The sequence below is a fragment of the Melitaea cinxia genome, chromosome 5 (assembly GCF_905220565.1).
Source record: "Melitaea cinxia chromosome 5, ilMelCinx1.1, whole genome shotgun sequence".
In the NCBI taxonomy this organism is placed as follows: domain Eukaryota; kingdom Metazoa; phylum Arthropoda; class Insecta; order Lepidoptera; family Nymphalidae; genus Melitaea; species Melitaea cinxia.
Window position 1 is genome coordinate 14,032,976 of NC_059398.1, and position 15,038 is coordinate 14,048,013.

A 15,038-nucleotide genomic window follows, 5' to 3' on the forward strand; every position below is an offset into this window, starting at 1 on the left:
CACTCCGGTCTGTAGTGACCACAATTCCACTTTTTATTGCTAGTACGTATTGTGAATGCTCAATTGTCTGGAACCATTTAGGAGTTGTAAAGTTAATATGGGGCCGTGTTTATGCATTCTCGCTGTTATACAACAGAGTAACCGCTAGTTTGAGATGAACTTGTTTTGTCCTAAAATTGTAAATAAAATGTGGTCTAGTTTGATAAAATGTAAATTTTATTACTGTTTTATTAATGCTATATTAATCGCTTATTTAAATGAAAGTATTTACTGTATATAGACGTTAAATTAATTGTTATGACCATAAATGAATGCGATTCTAATGATTGTAATATTTGAACTTAGTCGCAATAAATTATGTGAAATATTATCTATCATACTGTCATTTTATATTAATGAAATCTTTAAATAATCAATAAAAAGCTGTACGAATATGACAATAAAAGGTAAATGCGTCGCATTTATCAGCCCACAAAAGGATATGAATCCTGTGTCAGGGGTCCGGACATACACATAACATAAGCACAAACGCTCAGACTGTAACAATTATCTGGAACCTATACAAATATTTACCATGTGTAGAAATTCAATCCGAGACCGCTGGAGAAGAAATAAATTGCTGTGATAACTGCGCTATCACGTCTTAAACTGTTTATTATCAGTATTCAAATAATTAAAATCAGTAAATAACACGTAGGTATAGTCGCACAATTCCAGAGTGTGGAAATTCGAGGCGGCTCGTTGTTTTCGACACTTACGTCAAAAGATAAAAATGTTATGCAGGGTGATCTAGATTTTATTGCTCATGTATAAATAATGATTGGCACTATGTTTATATTCTTGTTCCTTGTTGTTATTGTAATCGATATGTAACTTTAAAGATACATAAGCTATTGTGGGAATAAATCTGTTTCTAAATTAAAGTAACATTTAAAGTAACTTTTACAGCATTTTAACATTCTTTATTATATGTAAAATTTGTAGTGAAATTATTAAAATGAAAAGTATTTTTATTTGTTAACAGTAATTAAGAGATTTAAAGAGTGACATAAAAAATTTGAGTAAGCTCATTGTCAGGCTTCTACTCAGAAATATGAAATAATTGATTAATTATTTAATAATTTTTATTTCATTTTATCGATTATGTTATGTAAGCATTTTTCGTAAAGCATTTGACTTCCAAATAAATAAATAAGTCTAAATACATAATATAAGCCTTGTGTTTTTTAAACAATAGAGGTGAAATCGCGAGGGCAAATAAGTATTGCAAATAGTACCTAAGTAGGCATCTTGTTTTTCCTTGAGACCACTACAAAATATGTGTGTGCGAGATGCAGTGACCAGGGTAGTATAAGACTTGAGTAGGTCATTTGGCGCGTCGCCAACATGATTCCTATCTCAGCTAACGAAAACCAATGGCCTAGTTAGTCTAGCTTCTATGGCCATCCATTGATTGCCTCTCTAAGTCTTTTGATAAGGTACTATTACCCCAGTACGAGGATCTAATAGGTCAATGCTTTGATGGTTTTTTGATCCCTGTAAAAATATAGTGACATTTCTAGGTCTTTCATTTTTGGTTTTAGTTGTAGTATATAATAATTATGTTTGCTGGCAAACATAAAAAAAAAACCAATTTCAATTACATCGACAAGTAATCCAACGTAGGTAGACGAAAAAATAGTTAAGTAAATACGCATTATCAAAGATTTTACTCCAAAAGTTGTAATCAGATCTCGATGAAATTTAAATGTGACCACATGATAAAAATCGGCTTTCGATTAAATTAAAAATCATCAAAATCGGTACACCCAGTAAAAAGCTATGTGGATTTTCGAGAGTTACACACCGTATAAACTTTTATGTAATTCGTTTTTATGACATTACGCACAGTTTCTGCCTCTATAGAAATCTGATTTATAATGATGTAATTTTTGCTTAAAAACCATGTAATATTTTTTAAAGAGTAACATTAAGTGCAGAGATGCTTGCCAATTCTTGTCTTCAGAATCTATATTCCGATTCAGTTGTTGCTTAATTTTTAACTATAGTTAATTCACACATTAATACTAATAATATGAATTTGTAAAATGACGATGATTCAAACGTGTTTTGAAGCCTACTTAAATAAAAAAAAAATTTTAATGATCTGATAAGTATATTTCATAATAATTTACGTGACGATGCAGTATTATTTAAAGCTTTAAGGTTGTAATCTCTAACAAGGCGTGGCAAGCGTCAGTGTATCAGACTTTAATAGCAACAAGTTCGATTACCCTTACATAACGCAATGAAGACTCAGCGATAATGAATTTCCTGTTAAGTTAATTTGCTTTGGTTATTACGTTATCTACTTAGAGATTTATAGTTGATATAATAATATTTATTTTTATTACTTTTATTAATTTTTAACGACCTGTATAAAATTGACGCTCTTTACAAAGCAAGGGTAAAATAAATATGAACAAACAGAATTACAACAAAAATGAGTCGTTAGGTTGCATAGGTATCGTTATCGAGTAAAAAGCTGTGCTTATACTACCACTGACAATCAATTTAGTTTAAAAAAAATTAATATGGGTCCTATAGATTTCCTAAAATTAAACTTCACTTATCATATTACATACAAAAAATAAATAAAATTAATTGGAGCATTTATATCTACATTTTAAATATTAGGTTGATGAATATTTAATGAATATTTGTATGGAAAGTGCGTGTACCAAAACAAAATTTACTTTATATTTTTATGTATCCCAATAATAAAAAAAAACGGCTACACTGATTTGACGAGACTTTCACTGATATAAAGCTAGCTGTTTTTGTAGAGTTTCAAAGTATATTTTCATCTTTAACCGACTTCAAAAAAGGAGGTGGCTCTGAATTTGCCTGTTATTTTATATGCCTGCCTTGCCTGTTATTATAAGTTTTTGATCGATAGCTGGTGCTTGTCATATGGTACTGTTTAAAGTAATTCAAGGTCCGACGAGGTTTTTTTTAGGTTATCTGTAATAATGCGTATTTATTTGACTATTTTTTCGACCACCTACGTTATATTACTTGTTGATTTAAGTTGAAGTCGGTTGTTCCGTTTGTTATGTTCACTATTTTTTTTTGTACATCCTTGTGAGTGAAGTCGTGAGTAGAAGTTATTTAAGTATAATATAATGATAATGATTCAAATATGCATGAAGTCTGGGCGAGCAATTAATACTAAAAGCCTGAGCCATTCGAAGATAATAAGTACATATCAAATAATGTTTACGCTCCCGGCTACGTCAACAGACACGCCCAGAACAATTAAATAGGAAAACATACGCTTGCTTAAAATTTTATAGAAATGACTGTTTCATAATATAATTTTAGTATAAATTTAACTATATGCGTAATGTATATAAAATTAATTTAAACTGTTAATTTAAAGGATAAAAATTATTTAAAATCTTCATTTAAAAGATAAATAAATATGTTTTTTATGTTTTATTTTTAATAATTCTTCTTTACAGAATTTACAACCCAAATGGGATTCACATACACATTGAATTATTAATTAAATGCGAGTACAATTTTAATTTGTGACATGACAATACAAAAATGATTTTGTTTCATAATTTGAATGAAGTAATCTAAAATTACTTGATATCTAAAATAATTTAATTTTTTATAAATTCACACATTTATAAATAAAAAGGTCGAAAAGAAAACATTTCTTGTGAGCCAAACCAAAGTTAATTAAAGGATATAAATTACAACTATAACTCATGAGAGTGTTCGCCATTTATGTAAAGATATCGTAGTTATTTTGTTTATATAAAAGTACAGGAAATAAGCCGGATTTATTTTCTACACGTCCATAGTAAATACGGTGCTGATGGGAAAAGAGAATTCACACGCAACGATACACTAATCGTTTCCCATCTGATATGATGCAAAGAACGTCGGACCGGGAAAGTGGGGTAACGAGATTTGCGCCTACGTCTGTTAAACTTTTACCGTTAACAACTTTAGGAACTATCGGCTAGCTGATATTCCTGTATGAGTTTAATTGTTTCATTTTGTACAAGAACTTGTCTCTTACGAATTGTTGTCTCTTTGCTATGATAATCTAATCTAAGTATATCGGGAAGAGTTCGGAATAAATTCAGAAGCGTCTTTTACAAATTATGATCATATTCGTCTTTCATCAATTAATTATGTGCGTGCCTCAGAGAGCACGTTAAGATATCGATCCCGGTTGTTATCACAATGAGAATTAAAATGTATCCATTTATATATACTAATAAAATAAAAGCTGACGATTTAGTTTCTGTTTATACGGTCTAATCTTATTGATCAGGTCAGAATCTAATTTTTATTCTTGTATTAAAAAACCAGTTTACTAATGAAGGTTGTACGATTTAAAGTATTAGATGAAGATAAGCAGTAAAAGTAAACGAAGCTATTTGGCACAAGTAGGCGAAGATAATGGAACTCCGATAGTAAAATTAAAACACAAGCTAAAATAACAGCTTATCACTAAATGTTTATAAATATAATAAAACGTATTATTGTAATTAGCTGATTAATAAGACTTATTATATAAGCAGCTAATAATTTTGATTTGGAAAAATAATTAAAGTTCTACACAAAAAGACCAACGGTTACTGTAAGCAATATTCAGTTTATTTTTCCCTTTTATTTTATTCCATTTGAAAAAAGTGGTAGGTAATATGAAGGACGTACAATATACGTACAATATACGTACGACGTAGTATTAGAGATATTTAAGGAAAACGAATCATCTTTTGTCGAATGACTTTTGTCTTTCTGAGAGCAATATAGATAAAATGAAAGTGAACCAAATATGTAAATAGTAACCATGTGTGTGTTTCCTTTCTGACGTCCTGCAAAATCTGCTGCATGAAATTGGATACAGCTTTTATAGTTGTTAACGCGGAGCTCTTGCTTAGGATCTCGTGTAGATTTTGTTCTTTTGTTCTTGGTATAGAAATAGATTTATTATGATTACACTATAAACAATTGTACTGAAATTGTGACAAAGTTGTTTTATTAACACATTCAGTAAGACTGAAACTACGCGTAGTTCAAAAAATGGTCACAACTGAAATAATGAAATATCATTATCAGTTTGTACGTTTTATCCTCTGATAATAAAATATGAAGAACATATCATGGAGATAAATTCAATAAATGTTTCATTTGTTTAAGTATATTCTACAAATGTAAAAACAGTGTACGTTTTATAAGGAAACAAATATTAAAATGGAGATCAGAGTCAATGTTAGATGACCATCTAAAGTGTTTGTGATTACGAGAAATTGGTGTGATCACGCAACGTACTAAAGAGGACGCGCATATTAAAATCAAGACTGTCTTCTCTGTTGCTTATTATATATACTTTTTATGTGTTTGAATAGATAGATTAACGTTACTTATTCTTTTGTGGTAAAATTTTGTGTATGCTAAACACATACTAGTCCGGGTGAAATCGAAGCTACTTTTTATTCCGACTTATCTACGGTGTAATTCAATGTGGTAATTCAGAGATAAAGTTAATCAAATTTATTTATAATTAATAAACTTAAAAGTAAGTGGATATTGCTATACGCCATTAAATTATTTTTGTCATAGAATTAGTGTATATTTTAAGAGGAAGAGAAGGTAACTGTTTGAATTACGATACAAATTGGTAAAAATAATAATAGAAAAAAGACCAAATTTTACTTAAATAAATGCAAATAAATATTATAGATTGATAACATAAAAATCTCATATAAAAATAACGAACTTGTAAACTCGTAATTCTATTTTTACACAAATGGTTGCACCGTATAATGCAGTCAATAACAAATAACTTAGAAATTGGTAAAAAAATATAATAATTTCTTTATTTCGGGTAACAATGGACCTATTAAATCAATTCTTTTTACAATGGATAGCACAAATAATAATAAAAGAATTAAGCATTAAATCTAATCAATATAGGTATGTATAATGATAGTTAACTCTAACAGTTTCACAATTGAAGGAAATTATTGCACTTAAAAATTTACAAAAAAAAAAAATATATAAAAAAACAACATCAACCTGCAAACTTTAGTCTCGTGAACAAGACATTCATTCGTAGATAATGTTGAAATATCGAGTTCCGAAAAATAAAAAGTGTAAATATAAAGTACGCACGTAAGAAGTTATACTTCAAAGGCTAGCTAACTTCACGTTGCTAACTTCTTCTTCGTTGACTAGCTAACTTCAGGGTGTTGGTTTTTGTGACGATGTGCGCGCGCATCATAAAAAATTACTCTCATTATATTTCCTTAACGCGCAAAAAGAAGTATAACTTCAAAAACAAAAACATGGCAAATATCCCGTTTTAAATAATTTTCGTAGCGAAAATAACCACGGTAATTTAAAATCTTAAATGAGGTGGGTGGAAATTAAACAACAGTGATCGAGTGCCCGTATGTCGCGAATATACCACAAATTAAAAGCGATACGAAATAGGGCGTGACACTTGAGATAATTAAATAGTTTTTTTTTTCTTTACACTATTACTTCCATCCTTTGCATCTTCTAATTCAATATAATAACCAATAAAAAACTAGATAAATAAATAAATATCTTAAAATAATTACACGATAGACGTAAGCCCAGACTAGAAGCTTCGTATTTATGTAAAAGATTTTCTGTTGATTTATCTTTAAGTACATAATATTTTTTGTAAAAAAGTATAATAGTATTTTAAAATTATTTTTAAAGATTCATTAATTCGACAAAATGTCTTATGTGTAATAGGGGTACTTCGTTACTTTGATCGAAGTAAGAATCAGTCTAACGGTACTGCTTACTAAGAAAAATAACCAGCAATTTTAGTGCAAGTTCTGTATATTCAGTGTCATTTTATTTTGTTTTCAAACATGTATAGGATAAAGAGTAATTATGTATATGTATGCTTAAGTTTAATACGGAATTTCGTCTCATTATATAATACGTAAGCTATTATAAGTTTTTTTTTTTATGTCACTAGGTCCGTAGCTTATAGACGCCTGCAACACCAGACGCATCGCAAGCGCGTTGCCGACCCAATCCCCAATCCCCCCAGGAGCTTTTTTGTTGTATATTTTGACGAAGGTTTTTTTTTATACATATCATGTACAAAAGAAGTTAAACTTAAGTGAGTTAAGCTTAAGCTCTTTTCGACAAGCCGCTTTACTGCAGGTTTGCGTTTTGTTTCCCCACTATGCTCCGTTCGGGAATTAAACCAACGACGCTATAGTTAAAAGGCAATTTATTCATCGCACCACAACACCAAAACTATCCTAAACAAATATAAATAAGTATATACCTATACGGTTATATATGAAATAAACAACAAAATAAAGTATAAATGGAAAATAAAACAAAACTTTATGCTGATAATAATTTTAATTTAAGCGTAAATCAAATCCCATAAAATTATTCTACGTGCAATCTTATGCTTATTATAACTAATTTTTAATTTATCAAGTAATCGAAAATCAGAAGACACTTTTGAAATTATTCCTTTTTAGTACATTCTGTGTTTAGAAAACAACATAAGTAGGTTCTGTGGTGATACCACAGCTGTTGTCGCGAGTGGACATGTGGAAATAGCCATCGATACCCCAGTTCGTTCCCCATGAGTTCCTGACAATCCAGTAAGTTTCACCATCTTGTTCTCCGTATCCTACGAGAGTTACTTCATGATTCAAAGCTGATGGATTGCTGGAAATTATAATAAAACCTCTTTTAAGCCGCGTATTGGCAAACGCAGTGTGGGACGTACTCCGGCCGCCGAACCGACGATCTACGTAAGATTGCCGGTGTAGGCTGGAGGCCGGTGGAAGATTGGAAAACCAGGATGTCTGTCGTGAACTTGGGAAGAGCTTTGTCCAGCAGTGAATTGAAATAGGCTGACTGATTGACTCTTAAAAGGTAATCTTAAGAGTCATAAGGTTAAGTTTAAAGTTACAAGTAAGTTTCTTCTTGATAATTTTTAATTTATGATATACAAAACACAAACTAAAAAAAAGATAGGTATCTAAGTTAATTTATATTTTAGTTTGAAAGTATTATATATGCTATTACATTTCAAAATAGCGAAACTGCCTAACAAATTTCATCTTAAATGCGCAAGTGCAAAATTTCCAAAACACCATTTATCTATACATTTTCTTTATATCTTATTAAAAACTTAAAATCCAAGTACCTCACAGCTCACTTGATAATCCAAACATTATTTCTCCTCGTACCCATTTTACATGGTTTTTGAACTTTATATACAACGCTTCAATATTTTAAATTGTGATGAAAGTGTCACTTAGTCACGAAAAAATCGTAATACAGAAATTACTTACCAACTAGGGTCGTAAAGTACTCCGCCGGTATACGCTTGAAGGAGTTCTGTAGCATCAATGGAAACAGATAGAGGACCGTGATTAACTAACGCAACCTAAAAAATAACGTGGAAATAAATAAATAAACATATATATTGATAAGTAGAAAGCAATGGCTAAATATGAAGTTTGAATCATAGTGGCTTTGGCAGATTAGTTGTGACTTTGTACGTCTTTGATACCCGGTAAAGCTCTACTACTACTGAGCGTTAAACTTCATATTTGGCCATTGCTTCTAATAGTTTTGGGAGCATGCGCATTTAATAATAACATTAACATTGTTTGATTCTCCCCAAACAAATAAGAAGAACTTAAAAAGCTTAAAGTAACAGACGACATGCAATGTTTGTGGGATATTAGAGTTTCAAACTAGGTAGTTTCCTGCTTGTATTTTTAAACACCACCGATTAACGTTTAATGTTTCCAGTATAATGCGGTATTATCTAGGAAATTCAATAGTTTATTAAACATTATACATATTTACAATTCACAACTTAAGAACTAAATATTTGCAGATAGTTTTGGTATAAATCATGTCCGCGTGGAATTGTGCCAAGAATGCTGGTAGCTTTTCCCCGCCGATTCTCTGGGCAAAAAATGCACCAGCCCTCTTGTCACCAGTGGAGGCAATAAGGCGAGGAGTTATTAAAAATATATTATGAAATGTACTTCGATATGTGGCATTCGTCCTTGAAAATCTATTTTGTAAGGTATACTATGTTATGATAAATATATATTAATAAAGACAACGTTAAAAACATTTACTCGTAAAACGGTGCGATAATTTACCTTCAATGCCTCAACACTAAACGGAGTGACGTCAGTAAATCCTTTGATAGGATATGTTACCGTCATATTTTCTATTTGGCAAAAACCATCCTGTAAAAAAAATAAAATAAAAAACTTACTTAAGTAAACAAAGTATTTAAACCTTTGTTGAAAGTATGTTAATAATTTGAAATTCGATAAGGAGTACTAATATCAAGAAATCAAACTTTGTTTTTATATGGGCCGTATTCCTCAACAGTGGGTAAGCCGTATTCCATCATCCAATGATAAGCAGCTGTGTCACTTCCACCGTCGCACCCAGCAACACCAAATCTACAAAATAATTTTTATTTGTATAATGTCAAACAACTTATTTTAATTGTCCATGATTTTTTCATTGATAATTCATGAATGATAAGCATTAAAGAAGATACACTATTTCAACCGATTGAGTCAAAGGTTTTGATAAGTTCAAGCAAAAGCATTACCCCCAAGCGCAATCGACAAGAGCCTGATTAGCAAGTCTTAAAAGTCTGCCTCCATTATTACGGGCTAAAGCACCCTCGACAGCAGCTGTTGTACCGAACGTCCAACAGGAACCACAGTCTTCCTGATCTTAAAATTAAATAATGATTTCAAACTCTTATACATGAGAAAAGTATATCTATAAATGAAGACAAAGATAATTTCAATATTATAATTAACTCAGAAGGATGATCATAAAAGTAAATTTGATATTGATCTTATGTAATCTATGTACTAGTTACTTTCTTTGTTTAAGTTTATGAGCTTACCTCCCACTGGGGATATAACTCCAAAAAGTCTCAAATCATATTGCTTTGGTAGAGTTTCAGCTATTTCTTTAATTTTTGATGTCGTGTACGGGAATGGAACGTTGCCAACCTCGCCCTCCTTTCGCCGCATAAGTCCTTTCCTCCTTCGCATTTCTTCAGGCGTTTGGTCGGTAAATTTATTTATACCAAGACTGAAGCTATTATTTTTAAGGTTATGCGCTTGAATCAATCTATGCGGAACAAGAATAGGCTTTTATAAATGAAATACATTAAACATATATTATAATGTATAATAAGAATTGACGATAATTTTTAAATACCTCAAGTTTTTTTCGAAGATTTTTCTTCTCATTTCGTGCTCATTTTCATCTTGGTATTGTTTGTTGTGTGCATCTTTATACCTTTTTGAAACAAAAAATGGAAGTTAATAGTATTTTAATACGTGTCTTACAACAATACCAGTATTATATACGGTACTTACATTTCGAAGGCGAAATCCACGTGTAATTTATTATTGACGTCAATTTTAGAGGCAGCTCCGCTAGCATCTTCGTTACAGCTATCTTAAAAATGATTTATCATTAAAAAATCTTTACGACCTCTGTAGTTGTTTTTGTTTATGTAGCTTACATAATATAGTGTTAATGTCAAGGAACCTGTTTTAGGTTTAGCCTAATTTCCTCATAGCCTTAAATAATATACATTACAGCCTATACAGTCCACTGCTGGACATAGGCCTCCACAAGTTTACGCCAAAAATAACGTGAACTCATGTGTTTTGCCCATAGTCACCACGCTGGGCAGGCGGGTTGGTGACCGCAGTACTGGCTTTGTCGCACCGAAGACGCTGCTGCCCGTCTTCGGCCTGTGTATTTCAAAGCCAGCAGTTCGATGGTTATCCCGCCATCGGTCGGCTTCTTAAATAATATACAAAATACTTACATTCTTCGACATCAAAAACGCTTGAATCTACTTCATTTTTATAGTTAAATATATTCCATACATAGTGACTCTTTAAATTACCCAACCATGTGTTAAACTCAAATTCTTCTAGCCTGTCAATAAAAAGTTATTTCTAAGAACTGGGACCAAAGTCTTTGTGTGCTCTCGTTAGTAGATAACTTGCGAGGAAAATAATTTAGATCCATTGATGATTACAATTAACTTAGGTTTATTTTTATAATAAAACGCCAGTATAATGGATAATTTGTTGCTGTTAAATTGAATACTGTGTAATTTTTTAAGCTTAATAGGTAACTCAAAATACCCAAAAAAAAAATAAAGTTCACGAAGTAAAAACTTACTTTACGGGTATCCAAGTGTAAGATTTCTTATCTAAGGAGGCCCATAGAACTTTTTTAGTTTTCTTATTTAGTTCTTCATCGTTTTCGTAAACGAATTTATGAACTTCTCCGACATCTAAAATTTCTTTGCCTGTTGCAAGAAGAGCAGATTCATTAGTCATTCATCAATACAGGTATTATCCCTTATTCTTGTTTTTGAATGTCGGCTTTGCCAATTCTACCTCAACTCCCCCTAGGAGCTTTGGTCACTTTACTCACCACAGGAACATAACACTGCTCGAAAGCAGCATTATTAAGATGATATATGGATATTCTATAAGGTCGAGCTACTTCCCCAGTTGGGCTATTCCAGATTTTGATCAAGATATTTCTTGTTGTACCCTATGTCAGTTTATATTAAATTCATAATTAATTATTTATTTATATAATTTATGATACCTAATTATAGAAATATAGTCTTGTTCCATATATCCAAACATGAGTAAAATTTTCTAATGTTTACGCGAATTTTACTCATTATAATTCGCGGTTTATTAATTTTTTTAAATGCGGGAGGACCTCCCGTGACCATGGTTGCTGTAAAGTATCCGAAACGTCGGGCATCTAAAAAACTTAATAAACCCCGATAAAATCTGGAAAAGCTATTTCATTATAATGAATGAAATTTGTTGATATTGTGAACAAGACAAATCGTATAATTAGCGGAAATCATAACACCGTCCCTGAATTGAAATTAACTATCACAGTAATCGCTAGTATTCATATGAGTAATTATATAAAATAAATTTTTATACATTAGTTTTTTTTAATAACACTCAACAACAGAGCATTTACGCTCTGACTAATGACAGTACAAAAAACACGAAAACCTTGACCGGGCCAATGACAATACTTATAGTAATTTGTTAAGAGTATGGTCTAAACGCCCCATTAAATTTCTTCAGCTGTTTCTCCCGAAATAAACACTACTGTCTCGACTTGAAAACACATACACCTTCAAACTATACTGAAAAATACTAACCCACGTGTGTGAAATCATCGGTAGACGGTAAAATATCTAGTAATTTGACTAGTCTCGACGGCTTTCCTTCGCGTTTGGCGCATACCATTTTATTGGTGTACTCTTCTGTAGTTTCGGGATGGAGCTGAAAAAGAATGATTTGTCAAAATGTAGTGAAACTTCGTAGATATAAATATTAATATATTCAAACTCTATTAAGAATGCATTAAGCTAATGCTTGCTGTTTTATGCATGACATGTTATACCTTTATTTAGTATGCATATTTTTGTAATTATTTTTACTTTTTTATTCTATAAGCTTTATAGAAGGTAAAGTAAAAGCAATTCAAGGACGCAATATTGTTTATAGAACCGCGTTTAGTACTTTCTCGATAAAAAAATATGTAAAATAGTAAATTAGCAACTTATTTTTTTTTGTACGTACAGTAAAGTATAAATAAGTTTTTTAACGATAAGTCGTAAGCACTCTGTGTCTTTTATTGGTTGAATGATAATATTAATATACAATATAGATTACGCGGCACGTTGTTTATCTGCGATGGACTTCTAAACTACTTAACCGATTTTAATCAAATTTGCACATCGTGTGCAGTTTGATCTAACTTGAAAGATAGGCATATATTTTATTTCGATATAAATAATTATTATATTCAAAAAGCCGGTAAGAAGTTCGCCAGGCCAGCTAGTTAATATATTTTATAATTAAATAAGTTGTTAAGTAGATTATGTAGAACTGAAAAAAATATCTTTTTAATTTACGAAACAAAATAAGACAATTTTTTACCGAAGATAAATTCGATTGCGAATAGTAAGTGATATACCATAGACATTTAAAAAAAAATCTTTTAAATTACACGTGCGTGTGTGTTGATCTTTTTTATATGTGATATGTATTTCTTACCTTATACACGACGCCAGGACTACCCCTCCTACTTCCCTTTTCGAAAATCATTTTCGTTGCACCTTTATTGTAATCAATTCGGCATTTTTTGCTTGTGCGCCTAAAAATATAAATATATTAGAATTATCGTAATTTATAAAATTTGTTTTATATGATTAATAAAGCCCGCAGTAGGTGGCAGTAGTTTCTTGTCTCAGCAACAAAAGACTGTGCGTATATATAGCACATTAATATTTATACGAGAACTGACAAGTAGCAATTCGTTTCAAGTATCTCTATTAGCACTTCTAAATCACTGCCAATTATGTTATCTAATATTGTATGATAAACAAGCAATTCTTGTATATATAATCTGAATCTCGGAAAAGGCTCCAACGATTTTCATAAAATTTAGTATGCAGGGCATTTCGGGGGAGATAAATAAATCTACTATCGATTATTATTTTTCCTTTTTTTTTCTAATTGCACTCGTTATTTTTATTTAATAATGTATGTAAAATCAAAAAATATTATTCATATTTCATCATTATTATTTTTTAATTTTTTTTAATTTTTGATTTTTTATATTTATTTATATTTTATATCATTTTCGGTAAAAAAAAAAAATTGCATCTAGGTAGGTCTAGGTAATAGTAAATATGATTTCCAAAAAACACGGTTTACTAAAAATACCGAGCTAAGCTCGGTTACCCATGTACTCTAATATTATATGACACTGTACGAGTATAGGACGCTTATGAAATATTTCTTTTCGTTATTTGCCTTTGATCTGTACTTTGATATAACATAAATAAAAATAAACAAAAATTGTATCTGCTATTAAATCTAAATTTACTTTAGGTGCTCATATTTAACTGTCCTCCGTTGAAATGATCACTTACCAGTAAGATATATCTTCAACTAAAGCGGATGTAAGCGATGATTTTGTTGCCTCAAATGAGTATTGTTTTGCCCATCTTAGAGAGGATAATTCTTCGTCCTTGACTAAAAAAAAATCAATTCTTATTAATAAGTGCAATGTTTTATGAAACATTAAGAGATGTCTGTCTAAAGTAGAGTACAGATTAAAATTACGTTTTGTTAAAAAAATTGTCCTTTTTCTAAAAGCAGAAACAGTTTCTCTAAACAAAATTGAATTTTGTTAAAAATATAGTTGTTATTAAAATAAAGTTAGTTAAAAAAATAAAGTTTTGTTAAAAATATAGTTGTTATTATAATAATTAATTATATAAGTCTGTGTAAAATTAGATTATTTCTCGAATTTTTCTTTTTTTATTACTGACACTGTCGTATGAAAGATGTGATCCTTTGGGAAGACTTTTGAATGTAGACACCCTTCCGTTACCTCACCTGTATGCGAGTACATACTACAAATAGCTTAAAATATAAGATATTTTTTGAAGATTAAGATTTTTTTTAAAATGTTTTATGTAAATGTATACGTACTTAAACGTTTAATATGATAAATGACTTATAATTAAAAAAAAACAACTTCAATTAAAATTAAAACCAACTTACTGGATTTTGCTGCCGCTGTAGCGGCGAGTAAAAATAATATTTTCAGTTTTATTAAAAACATTACAACGAACGGTTCACGAAACTCCCGTATAATAAAATAATCCAAAAATACCTTTTATATATAGAAACGTAATCAGCTCCAGGAATTAATTAATCACAAACAATGGAAACGAGCTTAATGTGGATAAGCTTATATTTTTAGACCGATACAAAAAACAATAAAGATAAAAATTTCAAAAAATCCATATGTATAAAAAATAATAATGCTGAGCTGTTAAAATTTAACTATAGGTAAGTATAGATAGGTAAGATATTTTTAGA

General features: G+C 30.4%; 1 protein-coding gene across 1 annotated transcript; it reads right to left on the reverse strand.

Moving 5' to 3' along the window:
* Nucleotides 1-7,403: 7,403 nt before the first annotated feature.
* On the reverse strand, nucleotides 7,404-14,826 carry LOC123654067 (digestive cysteine proteinase 2-like). Its single transcript, XM_045590028.1, has 14 exons — nucleotides 14,718-14,826; nucleotides 14,081-14,183; nucleotides 13,200-13,299; nucleotides 12,299-12,422; nucleotides 11,278-11,407; nucleotides 10,916-11,028; nucleotides 10,455-10,536; nucleotides 10,294-10,374; nucleotides 9,974-10,203; nucleotides 9,668-9,794; nucleotides 9,407-9,512; nucleotides 9,201-9,290; nucleotides 8,373-8,467; nucleotides 7,404-7,740 (listed from the first exon to the last, which is right to left on the reverse strand). The coding sequence occupies exons 1-14, from the start codon at nucleotides 14,776-14,778 to the stop codon at nucleotides 7,560-7,562; spliced, it is 1,623 nt and encodes a 540-aa protein (XP_045445984.1). The 5' UTR covers nucleotides 14,779-14,826; the 3' UTR covers nucleotides 7,404-7,559.
* Nucleotides 14,827-15,038: the final 212 nt, after the last annotated feature.

What these genes read in the sequence shown, in the direction of transcription:
- LOC123654067 (XM_045590028.1), bottom strand. Translation starts at nt 14,778, where the DNA reads ATGTTTTTAATAAAACTGAAAATATTATTTTTACTCGCCGCTACAGCG. An exon ending in GTGGATTTCGCCTTCGAAAT is followed by an intron (nt 10,375 to 10,454) that starts GTAAGTACCGTA and finishes TGTTTCAAAAAG; the next exon opens with GTATAAAGATGCACACAACA. An exon ending in ATCTTCGAAAAAAACTTGAG is followed by an intron (nt 10,204 to 10,293) that starts GTATTTAAAAAT and finishes TGTTCCGCATAG; the next exon opens with ATTGATTCAAGCGCATAACC.